Source organism: Stegostoma tigrinum, chromosome 7, assembly GCF_030684315.1.
Source record: "Stegostoma tigrinum isolate sSteTig4 chromosome 7, sSteTig4.hap1, whole genome shotgun sequence".
Taxonomy (NCBI): domain Eukaryota; kingdom Metazoa; phylum Chordata; class Chondrichthyes; order Orectolobiformes; family Stegostomatidae; genus Stegostoma; species Stegostoma tigrinum.
This window is the reverse complement of record NC_081360.1, coordinates 73,243,645-73,263,783: the sequence shown is the minus strand read 5'-3', so window position 1 is coordinate 73,263,783 and position 20,139 is coordinate 73,243,645. Positions and strand designations below refer to the sequence as shown.

General features: G+C 46.8%; 1 protein-coding gene and 1 long non-coding RNA gene across 2 annotated transcripts in view; one reads left to right on the top strand and one right to left on the bottom strand.

Moving 5' to 3' along the window:
* The window catches only part of LOC132209824 (uncharacterized), a 34,603-nt gene extending 23,180 nt beyond the window's left edge, over positions 1-11,423 (bottom strand). Inside the window, exon 1 of the long non-coding RNA XR_009445958.1 lies at positions 11,169-11,423. This is a non-coding gene — a long non-coding RNA (uncharacterized LOC132209824). The remainder of the gene's footprint in view (positions 1-11,168) is intronic.
* Positions 11,249-20,139, top strand: part of dars1 (aspartyl-tRNA synthetase 1) — an 82,816-nt gene continuing 73,925 nt past the window's right edge. Inside the window, exons 1-2 of the mRNA XM_048533969.2 lie at positions 11,249-11,429; positions 19,701-19,797. Coding sequence (XP_048389926.1) covers positions 11,407-11,429; positions 19,701-19,797 — 120 coding nt within the window. The 5' untranslated portion in view covers positions 11,249-11,406. The remainder of the gene's footprint in view (positions 11,430-19,700; positions 19,798-20,139) is intronic.

The following is a 20,139-nucleotide window of genomic DNA, read 5'->3' as shown; positions in this document are numbered from 1 at the left end:
ACGCGTAGAGCACGGAGTCCTGCGTTACGGAGCTGCTCGGGACGAACCTCGACAAATACCACTGTATCCCCCTCCAGACCTCCTGCGCATAGGCACACTCCAGAAGGAGGTGGTCGACAGTCTCGGCCCCCCCGCGCAGCCACCTCGAGGGCAGCGTGCAGTGGCGCAGAGATTCCAGGCATGCATAAAGGATCTCACTGGCAGAGCCCCTCTCACCGCCAAGCAATGTCCTTGTGCTTGTTTGAAAAGTTCTGGCGATGAGTCACTCTGCCAAATGACTTTGGCAGTCTGCGTGGGGAACCCCACAACGGGATCCACCCTCTCCTTTTCCCAAAGGGTCTCGAGGATACTACGTGCTGACCACTGCCTGATGGCCTTGTGGTCAAAGGTGTTTCTTTTCAAAAATTTCTCCACAAAGGACAGAGGGTACGGGACGGTCCAACTACTCGGAGCGCTCTGCGGCAACGAGGCCAGGCCCATCCTTCGCAACATCGGGGCCAGGTAGAACCTCAGTAAGTAGTGACACTTGGTGTTTGCATACTGAGGATCTACGCACAGCTTGATGCAGCCGCACACAAAGGCGGCCATCAGGGCGAGAGTGGCGTTCGGTACGCCCTTTCCCCCATTTTCCAGGTCTTTGTACATGGTGTCCCTGCGGACCCGGTCCATCCTCGACCCCCAAATGAAGTGGAAGATGGCCCGGGTGACCGCAGCGGCGCAGGTCCAGGGAATAGGCCAGGCCTGCGCCACATACGACAGTACCGAAAGCCCTCGCACCTGACAACCAGGTTCTTACCCGCGATGGAGAGGGTCCGGAGCGTCCACCTGCCCAGCTTCTGCTTCAATTTGGTGATATGCTCCTCCCAAGTCTTAGTGCACGCCCCAGCTCCACCGAACCAAACACCCAGCACCTTCAGGTAGTCTGTCCTGACGGTGAAGGATCGGTCGTCCCAGTTCCCGAAGAACATGACCTCGCTCTTACCCCTGTTGGCTTTGGCACCCGAGGCCAGTTCAAACTGGCCGCAGATGTCCAACAGCCTACTCACTGACCGACGATCGGTGCAGAAGACGGCAATGTCATCCATGTACAGGGAGGTCTTGACCTGAAGGCCTCCTCTGCCTGGGATAGTCACGCCCTTCAGGCTCACGTCCTTCCTGATGGATGCGGCGAAGGGCTCCACACAGCACACGAACAAGGCAGGAGAGAGCGGGCAGCCCTGCCTAACTCCAGATCTGATGGGAAAACTGTCCGATTCCCACCTGTTGATCGAGACTGCACTAACGATGTTGGTGTAGAGCAGCCGGATCCAATTGCGGATGCCCTCCCCAAACCCCAATTTGGAGAGGACGTCCCTCATGTAAGCATGAAAGACCCTGTCGAAGGCCTTCTCCTGGTCCAGGCTGACAAGGCAGGTGTCCACCCGCCTGTCCTGTACATAGGCAATCGTATCCCTGATGAGCGCGAGGCTCTCAGCGATCTTTCTGCCCGGCACAGCACAGGTTTGGTCAGGGTGAATCACCGACTCCAGGACAGACCTGACCCAGTTGGCTATGACCTTGGCCAGGATTTTGTAGTCCACGTTCAATAGTGAAATGGGACGCCAATTCTTAATTTCTTCCCTCTCCCCCTTCCTCTTGAAAATGAGGGCGATGATGCCCTTCCTCGTGGACTTGCACATTTCCCCTGCCCGAAGTGCACTATCGTACACCTCCAGCAGGTCCTGGCCGACTAGGTCCCACAGAGCCGAATACAGCTCGACCGGTAAGCCGTCGCTCCCGGGAGTCCTATTCCTCTCCAAGGACTTGAGGGCTCTGGTCAGCTTGTCCAGGGATATCGGCCGGTCCAGCCACTCCCTCGTGCCGTCGTCTAAGACCTCCGTGATAGACGACAGGAACGACTCGGAGGCCGCGCTGTCCGTGGGTTTTGTGTCGTACAGTCCAGCATAGAAGGATCTGCTGATCCTCAAAATGTCGGGCCGAGTCGACGTCACCGAGCCTTCGTCCTCCTTCAGCCAGCTAAGCACAGAGCTCTCTTTGTGCACCTTCTGAAAGAAGAAACGCGAGCACGTCTCGTCCTGCTCCACGGAGTGGACCCTGGACCGGAAGATTATCCTGGAGGCCTCTGCGGCGAAGAGCGAGGCTTGCTGGCCCCTCACCTCACGGAGGTCCTCCGTGACATCGACCCCCATCAACTGCAGAAGGAGCAGGTTCTACACCCTTTTCTGGAGTTGCGACAGCTTTCCACGCCTCTCTCTCACCTTCCGAAAACCCTTGAGGACAAAGAACCTCTTGATGTTCTCCTTCACCGTCTCCCACCAGTCGCCCGGAGACTCAAAGAGGGGTTTCACGGTTCTCCAACCGGCGTACTCCCTCTTAAGCTCCTCGACGTTCTCTAGGGTCAACAGAGTCGTGTTGAGCTTCCACGTCCCCTTGCCAGCCAGCTGGTCGTCCTGTAAGTGACAATCGGCCAGCAGGAGGCAGTGGTCAGAGAAGAACACCAGCTCGACGCCGGTGGACCTGACCGAGAACGCACGTGACACAAACAGGAAGTCTATCCTTGAGCGAATAGACCCGTCTGGCCGCGACCAGGTGTACCTCCGCTGCGCTCCGTCTGCAGGGGTGCTGAAGACATCGAGCAGCTTGGCGTCCTTCACCGTGCCCATCAGGAATCTGGACGTGATGTCCAGTTGACTCCCCCCACCCGCTGTCCCCACGCCGGATCTTCCATCTGCATCGATGATGCAGTTGAAGTCTCCGCCTAGGATGACCGGCCTGGACGTAGCCAGCAGGGGTGGAAGCCGCTGCAGGACGGCCAACCGCTCACTCCGTACCGCTGGGGCGTACACGTTGATAAGCCTCAGGGGAGCGTTCCTGTAGGTGACGTCAGCCACTAGGAGGCGCACCCCCCACCACCTCCTAAACTTGAGAGATGGTGAAGTTGCACCCCCGCAGCAGAATAGCCAGGCCCGAGGAGCGACAGTCGTTACCCCCTGACCAGATCGAAGGCCCATAGGTCCAGGCGACGGACCATTTCCCGTACCTGCTGAGGTGCGGTATCCCGCATTCCTGCAGAAACAGGAGGTCCGCCTTTATGGTGGCCAGGTAGGCCAACGTGGACACACATCTTGCGGTGGACTTGACACTGCACACATTAATGCTCGCAACTCGTACCCCCATTGTGGGCAGTGACCGCAGTACCCTCCCCAAGTCCAAGGTCCAGCCCCTCCATCTGTCCCTTCATGCCCATTGCCCGGGCTAACTGCTGGATGCTCTCCGGGCTAAGGAAACCGTCCGTGCTGCCTTCCGGGTGGCAGCCCCCCCGTCGGGGGTACGGAGGCAGGACAGTCTATCTGGGTCAGGCTGGGGACGCGCTGTTTCCTCCTTCCTGCTGACGCGCCTTCCTCCTCGCTTTCCGGACCGTCGTCCACTCCCTGGGTCGCCTGTCGCCGCCTCCATCGACTCCGGGTTGTCGGGGGGGAGCGGAGCCTGCAGAGGCGCTTTGCTGGCCTCGGGCCCATCCTGCGGGGCTGTGCCCTCCTGCACATTAGTGGGGTCCTTGCAGGGCCCTGGTGCCTTCCTCTCCTCCGGGGAGTCTGGCCCCGCATTGCCCCTGCTGGCAACCTGGGTGTAGGTGGTACCCCGCCGCGGGCATGCCCGATAGAGGTGGCCCGCTTCCCCGCAAAGGTTGCAGCTTTTTTCTTGTGGGAAATCCTTTGCAAGGTGTCCTTCCTCCCTGCAGATGGTGGCTTTGCAGTTGGCCACCACGTGACCAAAGGCATGGCAGACTTTAGGTTGCCCCGTGTAGGTCAGGTAGCCCTTGCTCCCGCCGATCGCGAAGCTGGATGGTGGGTGTACGATGTTCCCGTCCACGCCCATCCTCAGCGTCACCTTGACCTGCCTCTTACTGGTCCAGATGCCAAAGGGGTCCATGATGTCAGTTAGGTCCCCTTCCACCTTCACGTACCTCCCAAGGAAGGTCAGGACATCAACTGCTGGCACATGCGGGTTGTACATGTGTACAGTCACCATACGGCTCCTCTGTGCTGGCATCACGAACAGCGGGACAGCGGTCAATTCAGAGAGGGGGCCCTCACCTCCTTTCTCCTTGAAAACCTCCAGGAAGCGCTCGCAAAGCTTGGCACTCCTGAAGGTTAGGTCGTAAAAACCTTCTCCGGGGAAATCCTGCAGGCAGTAAATGTCTGCAGCAGCGAACCCACAACAGCCCAACAGGACCCTCTTCACAAAGAAGGTGCGGTCCACAGGTGCACCTTCATCCACCTTCTTCGCGGAAACACGGATGGTGTTCCGGACCCCCTGACCTGGGGCACGAGCACTCGCTGCAGCCATCGTTGCAGGTTGGCTGCTCCCCTGAACCAGCGTTAGGCCAAAGCCAGCATTAAGATCCACCGGTTGCAAGGGCGCGCAGCCAACCCGACGTCTTCCTTCCACCTCCAACACAGCGCTCTCCTCCTCTCGGTCCACAAGAGAGTGGGTATTTATTTTGTTCCAGATGTAAGCTGGTTCACTGAGCTGGAAGGTTAGTTTTCAGAGGTTTTATCACCATTCCAGGTAACATCATCAGTGAGTCTCCGACGAAGCGCTGGTGTTATGTCCCACTTTCTATTTATCTGGTTAGGTTTCCTTGGGTTGGTGATGTCATGTCCTGTGTTGGTGATGTCATTTCCTGTTATTTTTCTCAGGGGATGGTAGATTGGCTCCAAATCAATGTGTTTGTTGATGGAGTTCCAAGGAGTGGGAGGGGCTGTTGATGTGTTTCATGACTGGGAGGTGCAGTCAGTTGTCGTAAACAGAGTGTAGGTGTTCCACAAAGCAGTCTCCAAGCTTCCGCTTAGTTTCCCTGATGTAGAGGATTCTGTTTTGGTTGTTATTGCAGGGAGGGGGAATGAGGGATGGGTTGCAGGAAACGCAAGAAATGAATTCGACGGCTTTTTCGACCACTGTGGAGGAGAAGTTGCGGTCCTTGAAAAACAAGGATATCTGAGATGTACGGGAGTGGAATGCCTCATCTCGGGAGCAGATGTGGTGAGGGCAAAAGTACTGGGAATAGGGGATAGCATTTTTGCTCGGCAACCACCTGGAAAGTGATATCCACTTCAAGCCTAACAACTCCCACAGCTACCTAGAATACACCTCCTCTAACCCACCTTACTGTAAAAATGCCATCCCTATTCCCGGTTCCTTCACCTCTGCCGCATCTGATCCCGAGATGAGGCATTCCACTCCCAGACATCCCAGATGTCCTCGTTTTTCATGGACCACAATTCCCCTCCACAGCAGTCGAAAACGCCCTCAACAGCATCTCTCACGTTTCCCACAACTCATCCCTCACATCCCCTCCCCGCAGAAGCCCCCTCATCCTCACGTACCACCCCACCAACTTCCAGAACCAATGCATCATCCTCCGGCACTTCCACCACCTGCAATGTGACCCCACTACCCAAGACATTTTTCCCTCCCACCCTTATCTGCTTTCCGGAGAGACCACTCTCTCCGTGACTCCCTTGTCCGCTCCATACTCCCCACCAGCCCCATCACCCCTGGCACTTTTCCCTGCAACTGCAGGAAGTACTACACCTGTCCCTACACCTAACCCCTCACCCTCATCCCAGGCCCCAAGGAAACCTTACACATCAAACAGATGTTCACCTGCACATCTGCTAATATGGTATACTGTATCCGCTGTTCCCGATGTGACCTCCTCTACATCGGGGAAACCAAGCGGAAGCTTGGAGATGGCTTTGTGGAACACCTACGTTCGGTTCGTGACAAACGACTGCACCTCCCAGTCGCGAACCACTTCAACTCCCCCTCCTACTCCTTGGACAACATGCCCATCCTGGGCCTCCTCCAGTGCCAAAACAATGCCACCCGAAGATTGCAGGAACAGCAACTCATATTTCGCTTGGGAACTCTGCAGCCCAATGGTATCAATGGGGACTTCACAAGCTTCAAAATCTCCCCACCCCTGACCGCTTCCCAAAACCAGTCCAGCTCATCCCTGCTTCCCTAGCCTGTCTGTCCTTTCTCCCACCTATCCACTTTAACGCCCACCCCCACTCCTACCTACCAGCCTCATCGCCCCCCCCTCGAGCTGTCCGTGCTCCCTGGACTGACATATCCCCTCGCTAACTCCCCAACTACGCTCACCTTTACTGGCTCCATCCCCACCTCCTTGACCTGTCTGTCTCCTCTTTACCTATCTGCTCCTTTATCCATCTTCCATCCGCCTCCCCGCTCTCTATTTATTTCAGAATCCCCTTCCCCTCCCCCCACCCACCATTTCTGAAGAGGGTCCAGACCTGAAACATCAGCTTTCCTGCTCCTCTGATACTGCTTGGCCTGCTGTGTTCATCCAGCTCTACACCTCGTTATCTCTCATTCCGGTTGTTTTGTGTTTGCAACCTGAGCCCAGGATTCTGTCCAGTATTTTCTATGTTAGAAAAGTCCATGGTCTTGTCCATTATTTTAGATGATGGAGATTTTTGCTCAATCCTACCAGCTATAGAGATGGAAGAGGCAATGCTACGCAGAGTTTAAAGAACATGAACCAGGATTTTAAAATCAAGGCATTGACAATTTAGAAAATAATATCTCAATCGCACAAGAGTGATGGCTCAATGGAAATTTTTACAAATGAGGATATGGGCGCTAAAGTTTCAGTTGCACACAGTTTAAGTAGGATGTAAGTTAGGAAATGGGTCAGGTGAGCATTGGTATCGTTGATTCTAGGTTTAACAAGATTTAAATGAGTATTTTAGCAGCAAAACAGCTGAAGCAGAGCCAATATTCTTGAGGCCTTGATGACAGAGAGAATATGAGCTCAGATGTTCAGATCAGGGTTAAATAGGATGGCCAAATTTTGACTCAACCTCAAGCAGTGCCAGGGAGAAGGATGAAGTTGGTCTAGAGGAAACAAAGTTTGGAGTAGTAACCAAAGGCGATAACTTCACCGTGCCCAAAACAAAGAAGAGTGTATTTTTTAATCTGGTTGTGGAGAATGAAGTTGGGTACAATTTGTGAGGGACTAGGAAAAGCAACTGGAAATGCTGATCACATCACAGTGACTTTCAATGTAAAATTTGATAAGGATAATAAAATGTTACATTGGGGATTGTACAGGTCATACAGTCATGCAGCACGGAAATTGAGGCTTCAGTTCAACTTGTCCATACCAACCAGATTTCCCAGATGAAACCAGTTCCATTTGCCTACGTTTGGTCCATATCCTTCTAAACCTTCCCGATTCTGTACCGTCCAAATATCTTTTAACTGTTGAAACCGTACCTGCATCTACCATTTCCTCCGGCAGTTTATTCCATATATGCACCACCCTTTTTGTGAAAACATTGTGCCTCAGGTCCCTTTTAATTCTTTACCCTCTCACTTTAAATTTATGCCCTTCGGTTTTGAACTCCCTTACCCGAGGGAACAGACTTTTCTTATTCACCTTAACTATGCCCCTCATGATTTGATAAATCTCTATACGGTCATTCCTCAAACTCCTGGACTCCAGGGAAAACAGTTACAGCCTATCCAGCTTCTCCTCATAACTGAACACCTCCAGTCACTTTTACATCCTTGTAAATCTTTCCTGCATCCTTTCCGATTTAATAATATTCTTCCTACAGCAGTGCAACCATAACTGTATACAGTACTCTAATACTGGCCCCACCAATGTCCTGTATTTGACATCTCAGCTCCTACACTCAATGCTCTAATCAATGAAGCCAACCACCTTCTTTACCTGTTAATGCAACTTTCAAAGAATGCTGTATGGGAACCTCTAGGTCTCTCTATTCGATAACTACCGAGCACTCTACTATTAACTGTGTAAGTCCTGCCATTTTTTTGTCTTAACAAAGTTCAACACCTCATATTTATCTAAAGTAAACTCCATCTGCCACTCTTCAGCCCATTGACCCCGCCTACCTAGATAACGTTGTACTCTCAGATAACCATCTTCACTGTCCACTAAACGGCAAAATTTGGTGTCATTCACAAACTTAGTAACCATGCTTCACCTGTTCTCATCCAAACCATTTATGTAAATGACAAACAACAGTGGACCCAGCAGTGGTTTGTTCATGAGATTAACAGATATTTGAAAATAACTGTAAAGAAAACGTAACATGCAAGTTAATGGGTTAACAGTGAGCAAACTTCAAACAGAGCAAGATAAAAACATTCCAACGTGGTGCAAAGACTAGGCTTCTTTGGAAAGTGGGAAATTAAAACTAAATTAAATGACACAAAATTAGGTGAGAAGGCAAGTTGCAAGAGGGCTACAAACAGTTTACAGAGAGATATTGATAGATTAAGTAAGTGGACAAAAAGTTGGCAAAAGGAGTATAATGTGGGAAAATGTGAAGTTGTTCGTTTTGGAAGCGGAGTAAAAGAAGTATTTAAAGTACTGGTTAAATAGACAAAACAGAATCCCTGGGAGCATTGTTATACAGAAGAACATTGGGTGTAAATCTGTAGTTCCCTGAAAGTGACCATTGATGAAGATGGTGTACAGCACGCTTGCCTTCATCATAAGACCATAAGGCCATAAGACATAGGAGTGGAAGTAAGGCCATTCAGCCCATCAAGTCCACTCCGCCATTTAATCATGGTTGATGGCATTTCAACTTCATTTACCCGCACTCTCCCCGTAGCCCTTAATTCCTTGCGAGATCAAGAAATTATCAATCTCTCCCTTGAAGGCATTTAACCTCCCGGCCTCCAATGCGCTCCATGGCAATGAATTCCACAGGCCCACCACTCTCTGGCTGAAGAAATGTCTCCTCATTTCCATTCTAAATTGGCCCCGTCTAAGTCTAAGGCTGTGCCCACGGGTCCTAGTCTCCCCGCCTAACAGAAACAACCTCCTAGCGTCCACCCTTTCTAAGCCATGCATTATCTTGTATGTTTCTATTAGATCTTGCCTCAGCCTTCTAAACACTAATGAATACAATTCCAGGATCCTCAGCCATTCATCTTACATTAAACCTACGATTCCAGGGATCATCTGTGTGAATCTCCGCTGGACATGCTCCAGTGCCAGTATGTCCTTAATGAGGTGTGGGCCCAAAATTGGACACAGTGTTCTAAATGGGGCCTAACTAGTGCTTTATAAAGTCTCAGAAGCACATCACTGCTTTTATATTCCAACCCTCTTGAGATAAACGACAACATTACATTTGCTTTCTTAATCACAGACTCAACCTGCAAGTTAACCTTTAGAGAATCCTGCACTAGCATTCCCAGGTCCCTTTGTACTTTGGCTTTATGAATTTTCTCACTGTTTAGAAAATAGTCCATGCCTGTATTCTTTTTACCAAAGTGCAAGACCTCACATTTGCTCATGTTGAATTTCATCAGCCATTTCCTGGACTACTCTCCTAAACTGTCTAAATCTTTCTGCAGCCTCCCCACCTCCTCAGTGCTACCTGCCTGTCCACCTAAATTCATATCATTGGCAAACTTTGCCAGAATGCTCCCAGTCCCTTCATCCAGATCATTAATATATAAGGTGAACAGCTGCGGCCCCAACACTGAACCCTGCAGGACGCCACTTGTCATTCTGAAAAAGAGCCTTTTATCCCAACTCTCTGCTTTCTGTCAGACAGCCAATCCTCAATCCATGCCAGTAGCTCACCTCAACCCCCATGGGCCCTCACCTTACTCAGCAGCCTCCCGTGAGGCACCTTATCAAAGGCCTTTTGGAAGTCTAGATAGATAACATCAACTGGGTTTCCCTGATCTAACTGACTTGTTACCTCTTCAAAGAATTCTAACAGGTTTATCAGGCACGACCTCCCCTTACTAAATCCATGCTGACTGGTTCTAATCCGACCTTGCACTTCCAAGAATTTAGAAATCTCATCCTTAACGATAGATTCTAGAATTTTACCAACAACTGAGGTTCGACTAATCGGCCTATAACCTTCCATCTTTTGTCTTGATCTTTTCATGAACAAGGGGGTTACAACAGCGATTTTCCAATCATCTGGGACTTTCCCTGACTCCAGCAACTTTTGAAAGATCACCACCAAAGCCTCCACTATTTCCTCAGCCACTTCCCTCAGAACTCCAGGATGTAGCCCATCGGGGCCAGGAGATTTATCAATTTTTAGACCCTTTAGCTTTTCTAGCACTTTCTCTTTTGTAATGCCTACCATACTCAACTCTGCCCCCTGACTCTCCTTAATTGTTGGGATACTACTCATGTCTTCCACTGTGAAGACTGACGCAAAGTACTTATTAAGTTCTTCAGCTATTTCCTAATCTTCCATCACTAGCCTTCCAGTATCAATTTGGAGCGGTCCCATGTCTACTTTTGCCTCATGTTTGTTTCTTATGTATTGAAAGAAACTTTTACGATCATTTCTAATATTACTGGCTAGCCTACCTTGGTATTTGATCCTGTCTTTCCTTATTTTTCTCTGTTATCCTCTGTTTGTTTTTGTAGCCTTCCCAATCTTCTGATTTCCCAGTGTTCTTGGCCACTTTATAGGCTGTCTCTTTTTCTTTGATACATTTCCTGACGTCCTTTGTCAACCATGGCTGTCTAATCCCGCCCCGGATAATCTTTCTTTTCTTTGGGATGAAGCTCTGTACTGTGTCCCCACTTACACCCAGAAACTCCTGCCATTGTTGCTCTACTGTCATCATTGCATATAACAGTTGGCAAGTCATATTGCAACTGTAAAAGACTTAGACTGTATGAGGCCATATTTGGCATATTATGTGCAGTTCTAGTTGTGCAGGGTTAGGGAGGTTTTGGAGGATTTAGAGAGGGTACAAAAGAAGTTTACTAGGATGTTACCCGGACTGGGGTATCTTATCTACAAGGACAGGGTCGTCTCACCAGGAGGCTGAGGCGCCGCTGAAAGTATATCCATGACAAGCACAGATAGAGTGGACAGTCGCAGTCTTTTTCCCAGAGAAGAAATGTGAAATGCTATGGGGGTTTAGGTTTAAGGTTGGAGAACGAAAGTTTACATTTAGCTGGGCGTTATTTTTGAAGAGTAGCCGGCATATTGGAATCTTCTTCGAAACATTCGTCTCTTCCTGCTTCCGTGAGTTCAGATTTAAACATTGAAACGTTAATGAGTTCCCAAGCGTGGGGTTCTCCTCATTGCCTCCTTTTCCCATCCACCCACCTGTCGTGCAGCTGACCGACTGGAAAACGCCATCCGCCATCGGATCGATTCTTTGAAGGCTTCCGTTGCACCCGGAGCGGTAGCTGGCGTGCTCCTGGTTCATTTCCGGTTTGTACAAGAACGGACGAGAAGGCTGGTGATCCGCGGCCAGCACATTGTACAGATTTGTTTTTAACATGGTCGTTTGATACTTTTTATTTTCCTTCCCCCTAAAACCAAAATACACGAAGTCAAGACGATGACAAAAGGAGAGACCGAAGGGTAAGAGCTGGGGCATGAAGTCGTGGTCAGGAAGAAGGGAGGCGATCGGCACCAATGAGACCAATGTTGCATCAGCCACCCCCGGGGATTCCCATTCACCCTCCACACTCCCCTCGCCACCCCAACCGCCCCCCCTCGCAACTCCTCCCTTACCCCCCCGCAACCTCCACCACGACTCCCATTCTCCCGTAACTCTCACCCCCCTCCTCCTCCCCCCTCCTCCTCTTCCCCCCCCACCCCCCTCTTCCCCCCCCCACCCCCCTCCTCCTCCTCTTCCCCCCCCTCCCCCTCCCCCCCCACCCCCACCCCCCCCCCACCCCCACCCCCCTCCCCTCCCCCCCCACCCCCACCCCCCTCCCCCCCCACCCCCACCCCCCTCCTCCTCCCCACCCCCACCCCCCTCCTCCTCCCCACCCCCCTCCTCCTCCCCCCCCACCCCCACCCCCTCCCCCCCCACCCCCACCCCCTCCCCCCCCACCCCCACCCCCCTCCTCCTCCCCCCCACCCCCCTCCTCCTCCCCCCCACCCCCCTCCTCCTCCCCCCCCACCCCCACCCCCTCCTCCTCCCCCCCCACCCCCACCCCCCTCCTCCTCCCCCCCCACCCCCACCCCCCTCCTCCTCCCCCCCACCCCCAACCCCCTCCTCCTCCCCCCCACCCCCAACCCCCTCCTCCTCCCCCCCACCCCCCTCCTCCCCCTCCTCCCCCCCTCCTCCCCCTCCTCCCCCCCTCCTCCCCCTCCTCCCCCCCTCCTCCCCCTCCTCCCCCCCTCCTCCCCCACACCCCACACCCCACCCCACCCCGGTCTCTTCTTCCCATCCCACCACCCATCACCCCAACACATAAGGGAATTCCTCTGCTTTCCCTCTGTTTTCCCCCAAGAATTATCAGAATTTCCCCTGGACTGAGCATCAAAACACACAGTGAGACCCTGGGGAGTTCCCATGGTCCCCGCCCAACCTATCATGGCACCATGGGAATCCCCTCCAACCTACTGATGCCAATGAGCATCAATACTTATGTTTATAGCTGTTTTTAATCATTCTTTTTCAAACATGTTACAACACCCCACTGGTAGAGATGATATGACCCCAATCACCTGGTTAATCAGTAGGGACATTACCACGAAGTCATAAGCCCTTTACCTTCCCTTAATGTAGGGTCATTTGTGTAGTAAACTGATTGGAAAGCATTTACCAAATGTTATCTAAGACTTTTGACACCTGGCCATGCATTATGGGATATGGTCAAAAGCTTTACCAAGGCAGTATGTTTTGGAAGAAAGACCGTTCAATTTCCAAAAGACATTTGATAAAATGCCATACAGTAAAGTTGTCAGCAGATTTGAAACTGGTGAAATAAAAGGGGCATTTCTACAACCATGACCGATAGATACGAAACAAAGTAATGAATGGTTGTTTTTTTTTAACTAGACCATGTACAGTGGGATTGCCCACTGTACAATATTAGGATGTTGCTGTTCTTGATCCTTATTAATGATTTGGACTTGGGTGTAGAGGACAAATCTTGGTAGTTTATGAAAGAGATGGCAGAATGGGTGGGCACATGGTAAAAAGTTTGACACAGGTGGAAAGCAATGTAATTTTGTAAACAGAGAGCTAAAGGGTACCGTTCATGTGGTGCTGTGGGACCAGAGAGACCTAGGGGAATGAAACTGTCTGCACGTGAACTCTGTGGGGACCTGTGTCCTTGCCAATTGCATAATGAGAGAAATAGCAAAGATTTTAAAGTCAAGAGTGGGAGCAAGGGATCAAATTTGGAATACTGTAGTAAATCAAAAAAAAACTCAGTCAAAGAGAAAGTATTAATATGAGAAATAATAAACAGACTGTGACAGGAGTAGAGAGTGTACATCTAAGAATCATCCTCATAGATAAGATTAAGATTTAAAAAGAGAGTAAAGGTGTAATGCTAAAGGCTTTGTATCTGAATGCATGTAGCATTCAAAACAATGGTGAACTGGGAGTGCAAGTAAGAATGAATAAGTGCAGTTTCTCAGCAAAAGCAGAGACATGTCTGTAGGATGACCTGGATGGGACCTGAAACTTGAAGGGCACAAGACTTTTAGGAATAACTGGTTAGTAGGAAAAGGTGAAGAAGTAGTTCTGTTAATTAAGGCATTAACATGATCGAGATGATCCTGAATTCAAGACAGGAAAATGTGGAAAAAGTTTGAATAGAAATGAAAAACTATAAATGCAGAATTAACTTGAGATAATAGTGTAGAGGACACCTAGCAGCAACCACAATAGCAAACGATGATAAGTGTTTGTCAGAGGATTTTGGAAGGGAGTGAGGAAGTCTATTAAATCACCATCATTAAAGAAGTGGCTCTGAGTAAATTGTTGGACCTATGGGCTGACAAGTGTCCTTGTCCTGATGGACATCTCTCTGGGTTCTTAGAAGAAGTGATTTCAAATAAGGCAAGTGTGATTTAGTAGTTCAAATTAAATGACACTTGATTCAGAACTGCAGTTTTGCATTTGGGACATTGGACTTCTTGCTCATCTAACTTGCCTTGTTTGACTGAGATGTACAAGTTACCGAGATTAATTGATGGAATAACAAAATAGCTGAAATAATCGAATCAAATAAATTGAGTAAAACCCACATGCATCATCTTGCTTCATTTGGTGTGATCTCGCAGTGACCCATCATGAAGTTGTCAAAATTGTGCTGACCTCCATCGATAGGTTTATATATTTGATGGATGATTGTGTTTTTATATTTCTGTTTTTTTTAAAGAGTGTGAGGGGTCAATGTTATAAACAGCAGAACTGAATGTTGTCTTATTAATTTTGGAGCGGAGTCCCGATTGGCATTTTGCCAGATTCTAATACTGGCTTTTATTTCTAACAAGATTTTTTTTTCAGGCATTTCTGTAAGTGTTACGTGAAGGAAATCACTGCTAGGATTTTCCTGTTTATCAGAGGAAATGTTTGAACATGAAATTTCTGTTATGGTCTCACCATTCATAAACGTTGCAGGTGTAGCAATTCACAACTTTGAGCAGCTGGATTTTAAGGAAAACAAGTTAATTGTTGTGCATTGTCATAAATTTGACCAAGATTGTATGAAGCTAATAAACTCAACCTGGTCAGATACTGAGGTCTAATAACTGAATGTAATATAAGTAATGCCCACACTGAGTTTTAATATTACAGTTTTAGCCTGAATTTGTATTAAAGTGGTTTCTTTTCGAAATAAAGGACGTTAGAATATTTCGTGTTCACTTATGAAGCCAGTAATGTTTAAGATCATTAAAATCTTTACACAGAGGGTGGTGGATGCCTGGAACGCGTTGCCAGCAGAGGTGGTAGACTCAGACACAATAGTGTCTTTTAAGATGTATCTGGACAAGTTCATGGATGGGCAGGGAGCAAAGGGATACAAACCCTTAGAAAACAGATGACAAGTTTGGACAGAAGATCTTGATCAGCACAGGCGTGGAGGGCCAAAGAGCCTGTTCCTGTGCTGTAATTTTCTTTGTTCTTTGCTCTTTAAAGTCTTTTGAAATAAGGGATGAAAAATAATCCTAAAGGGAAATAAAATTCTGGCTTTTATACCGGATAACAAGGGGGTAGAAAGTCATGTTTCAGCTGCTAAAATGTTGTAAAGAGATATGGGATAAAAGTGAGTATTTGAATTATATGTTCAATTATATGCTACAGTTCAACAACAATGTCAAGGAATGACAGTGAAACAGATTCAAGGATTTAAGTAACCTACTCTTGTTAATTGAGCTGTTAACAAATTCATAAAGTTTGTGTTTATCCCTAATGTAGAAAAGTAATTTGATTAGAAGAAACAGCTGCATTTTGCAGAAAAGAGGGAATGTGCATTTTGCATTTACTCCTCAAATTCTGCCAATTTTAATGTTCACATCATCTTCCTACCAGTTACTCACCTCATGTTACACTTTGTGAAACTGCCTTCAATAGTTAAACTCTCCCCAATCAACTTGTAACCAGAGCATCTCCAACAACAGCTTCTGTTCTGCAGAATACTGTCAGCTTCAGTATCACTGGTGAAATATCTTTGATTTATTTCCATCACCTATCTGCTTGATGCCCTGAAAATATCATTTGGGATGTGGGGTGGGCATTCAGATCCGGCTCCACCTCTCTGCAATTGGTATTGATCTCTCGTTTGCTTCTGTTGTCATACAGTTTGTCTAGTATTGTGCAGCATCAATGAACCAATGTCTTTGAATTAACCATTGAAGACTTAAGCCATTCATTCTCTACAGCCTTGGGAAATGCTCTGTATATTGGCATAAATTACATCTCCCTCTCTGACCAGACAGCATGCAACCTCAGCATGTAATTTGATCCATAGTGGAACTTCGGTTCATATATCCTTACCATAGCATGGATTCATCCTCTCCGTAACATTATTCAACTCCCATGCCTCAACCCGTCCATTACCCAGACCTTGACTTCAAATCTTTGTTTCTACTAAATTCAGCTCTTTTAATGCTGTCTTGGCTAGCCTCCAGTCCTCCACTCTCATTAATTTTTGCTCATCTGAAAGCTCTGTTGCTGCTATTCTATCCTGTGTTGGATCCTGTTCACCCATCATCCGTTGCCTTTGCACACATAATGTAGCTTTGGGTTCCTTAGTGCCCTGTTGTTTTAATATTATTGTATCAAGGTCCCTTCAGGGTCTCAGCCTCCGTATCTGTGTAATCACATCCAACACCAGCCACCGTCAAATGGTTTTCCTTCGTCTCTCAGATTTTGTGACTCCTAAACACACACTCTTATTGTCCAGCCTACCTTCAGTTTAGGCGCTATGCTCTGAAATAGAATCCAACTCATGCTGACAATTCAATTAATTGTTGTCTAATCTGTTTTGAAAACCTACAAACAATACAACATTTGATCAAAGTTTATTTTCTTAAATACAAATCTGAAAATTCAGTTATCTAAAGTTTCAGCAAGTCAAGATTTAAAGTACATAAATTATTGAACTAATATGGTGCAATGAGTTCACTGAACAATCTTCTATGTTAAAAGCAAAATACTTTCGATGCTTGTTTCAGATTTCCAGCAATGCTGGAAGAGCTCATTGGGTCTGGCAGCATCTCTGCAAAGAAATTGAGTTAACACTTTGAGCCCAATATGACTCTTCATATCGGGAAAGGGTACAAAACTATTTCTTTTTATTACTTTTGGCATGTGGTGGAAAGGCAAACTGAACAGGTGATGTAGAGGCCTAGTGTGAAAGACAGAAGTAGTTTATCATGGTGAAAGAGAAAAAGAGATGTAAAATAGATATAAATTAAGGTGTGAAAGGGAGGGAATGGGTCGTGATTACTGAAAGCAAAGACACAAACAAGACTAGGTTGTTGAGAGGAAGGTAGGGAGAGAATATAAGAAGAATGGAGAACAGACATGTCATTTTCTGAAGTTGTTGAATTCAATAACGAGGCCTCAAGATTATCAAGCAAAAATGAGGCATTATTCCACGATCTTGCATTGTGTTTCGTTCGAACATTGCAGCAAGCCCAGGTCAGAAATCTTATCACGAGAGCAAGGTGTTTATTGAAAGGGCAAACAACTGGAAGGTAAGGGTCATTCCTGGAGGTGTTCTGCAAAGAAGTCACCCAGTCTGCACTTAGTCTTGCCAATGTAAAGGAGTCCACATTATGAGCAGTGATTACGCTAGTCAATATTGAAAGAAATACAAGTAAAATGTTGCTTCACCTGACGTGTTTGGGGGCCTTGGATAGCGAGGAAGGAGAAGCAAATGGGCAAATAGAACATAGAACATAGAACATAGAACAGTACAGCACAGAACAGGCCCTTCAGCCCACAATGTTGTGCCGACCATTGATCCTCATGGATGCACCCTCAAATTTCTGTGACCATATGCATGTCCAGCAGTCTCTTAAATGACCCCAATGACCTTGCTTCCACAACTGCTGCTGGCAACGCATTCCATGCTCTCTCAACTCTCTGCGTAAAGAACCTGCCTCTGACATCCCCTCTATACTTTCCACCAACCAGCTTAAAACTATGACCCCTCGTGCTAGCCATTTCTGCCCTGGGAAATAGTCTCTGGCTATCGACTCTATCTATGCCTCTCATTATCTTGTATACCTCAATTAGGTCCCCTCTCCTCCTCCTTTTCTCCAATGAAAAGAGACCGAGCTCAGTCAACCTCTCTTCATAAGATAAGCCCTCCAGTCCAGGCAGCATCCTGGTAAACCTCCTCTGAACCCTCTCCAAAGCATCCACATCTTTCCTATAATAGGGCGCCCAGAAATCTTACACCTTCTGAGATTGCATAGGAATGTTTCATGGTAGAGTGAGGAAGTGTTAGGAGTGATGGAGGAGTGCATTATGGTATCGTGGAGGAAATGGGGTTCCCTGTGGAATACTGACAGTGGACAGAAAGGAACTTGGGTTTTGTGGTGGCATCTTGCTGGAGGTGACAGAAATAGCAGAGAATGATACTGGTAAGCATGCAGAATTGGAAACATTTTTTTAAAAATTCATTGTGACCTGTTATGAAACGCATTTAAATTAAGAAAATAGTTGCTTTTGAATCAATGTGTGCTGTACTTGGAAATTTTTATTTTCAGTGAGGAAAGTAGTATGTGTTGGCACATATTAGGAAATACAAAATAGATTTTGTCTGTAGTAGCTTTGGTTGGTTGTACTGTGAAAAGCAGCAAATTTTTGTTTTTGAACTGTATCAAAAGCGTTGTAGAATAAAAAATGAATTGTTTACATACAGTCGTCTGAATGGATGTGAGTTAGGTTAGTTTTCAGACGCTTCGTCACCATTCCAGGTAACATCATCAGTGAGCCTCCGATAAAACGCTGGTATAGATAGAAAGCGGGACATAACACCAGTGCTTCATCAGAGGCTCACTGATGATGTTACCTAGAATGGTGACGAAACGTCTGAAAACTAACCTTCCAGCTCAGCGAGCAAACTCACATCCAGAACCTCAACCTGAGCTACAAATCTTCTCAAAACTCACTAGTAGTCTGAATTTTTTTAATGTTTGGATTGCTTGCTGATACATCATTGAAAGTACAGAATTTAGGGATCCTGGCCAGCAAAAACAAAATGGTAACCAGTGTTCTTTAAGGATAACATCATAGAGTTATACAGCGCGGAATCCCACCCAGCCCATGCAGGACATAAGCCCAAATTAAACTAGACCCACCTGTCTGCTCCTGGCCCATATCCTTCCAAATCTTTCCTATTCATGTACCTATCCGAATGTCTTTTAAATATTGTAATTGTACTTGCATCCACCAGTTCCTCAGGAAGTTCATTCCACAGGCTTTGTGTAAAAGATTTGCCCCTTGTGTCTTTTTTAACTGTGTCTCCTCTCACATTAAAAAATGCACCCCCTACTCTTGAAATCCCCCATCCTAGGGAAAATATTGCTACTACCTTGATACTACTGCTAGAAAGAGTAATTTTTGAAACAGTGCAGGAAATGAAACAAAAAGCATGTGTGGGGAGATACGGTTCTGGAATTATTTGAATTGTTAGTATGATATTCATTGGAAGTCAGCAAATTTCAATATGAAAAACATGTTTATACAATGATGTTGAGAGTTGAACCATGAAATTAGATCTGTTGCTTATTTCTGCACAACATAAATGTTCTTTAGAAATCATTGCTTTTATGGAATTGGAATACAGCTTTATGATTGTACAGGCTTTTGTGTGTCATAGTCAATCATTTTTATTCCCATCCAATAGAATTTTGTGCCAACTCCTACTGGGTCCAATACATTGTATTTCATTATCTCCTGCTTGGGCATTCTAATTTCAGCTTGTTCATTTGATGGAAACAACAAGGTAACTAACAAGAACAAAGCAATTTTAAACTTAAATCACCTGCTCCTTTTGTCTCTTTTCCTTGCAGCTGGTATCCCATGAGCAACATTTTCTTGAGTTGGTTTCCTGAAAATTGAATGTAATGGCATTTGTCTGCTGTTGTCTATTATACTTGTTTTATTGAGGTGATTGTAAAATAAACCTTTGATAATTCTCATTATGATGAAATATGCAGGTTCTGAAGTGCAAACAAAAACAGTTTATCTATGAATTGTTAAACCCTTTGTACAGCGAGTCAAGTTCAAAGTATCCTTTCTAATAATTCTCTAAATAATCTCAAGGAAGTGTATGAAATGCATAACAGGTGGAAACAAAACTGATGACAAAAATTGTTCCTACGTAACAAACATTGCAATGACTGCGACTATTTTTTATTCTACAGTGTCCCTGTGGAAACACCACAGTCAAAAAAGGCAGCAAAGAAACTGCAAAAAGAAGCAGAAAAGGCTGCAAAGAAGGCAGAGAAACAGGCCAAATCGGTCAGTTTGAAATACTCTTGAATACATGCGGTTTAATTCAAATTTGATTGATGGACAACAAGAAAATTTAGATTTTTAGGTGCAGGTTGTGATGTTTTTAATACAATTCATTTGCGAAATGAAACTCAAAAGCTTTGCAGGTTTAGTTTTAAAAATGTTACTGGAACATGAGCCTTTGCTATACAATCTTCCATTCACTTAAGAGGTGGGGAGTTAACACTGTCGATTTATTAGCTTTATCACTAAGGGCAGGAAACATATTTGTATGCATATTTGTCAGAGGTATGTTTTCTTTTGTTCTTAGCCAGTTATTTCCACTCCTTTCCAGAATTGGTTAATGCT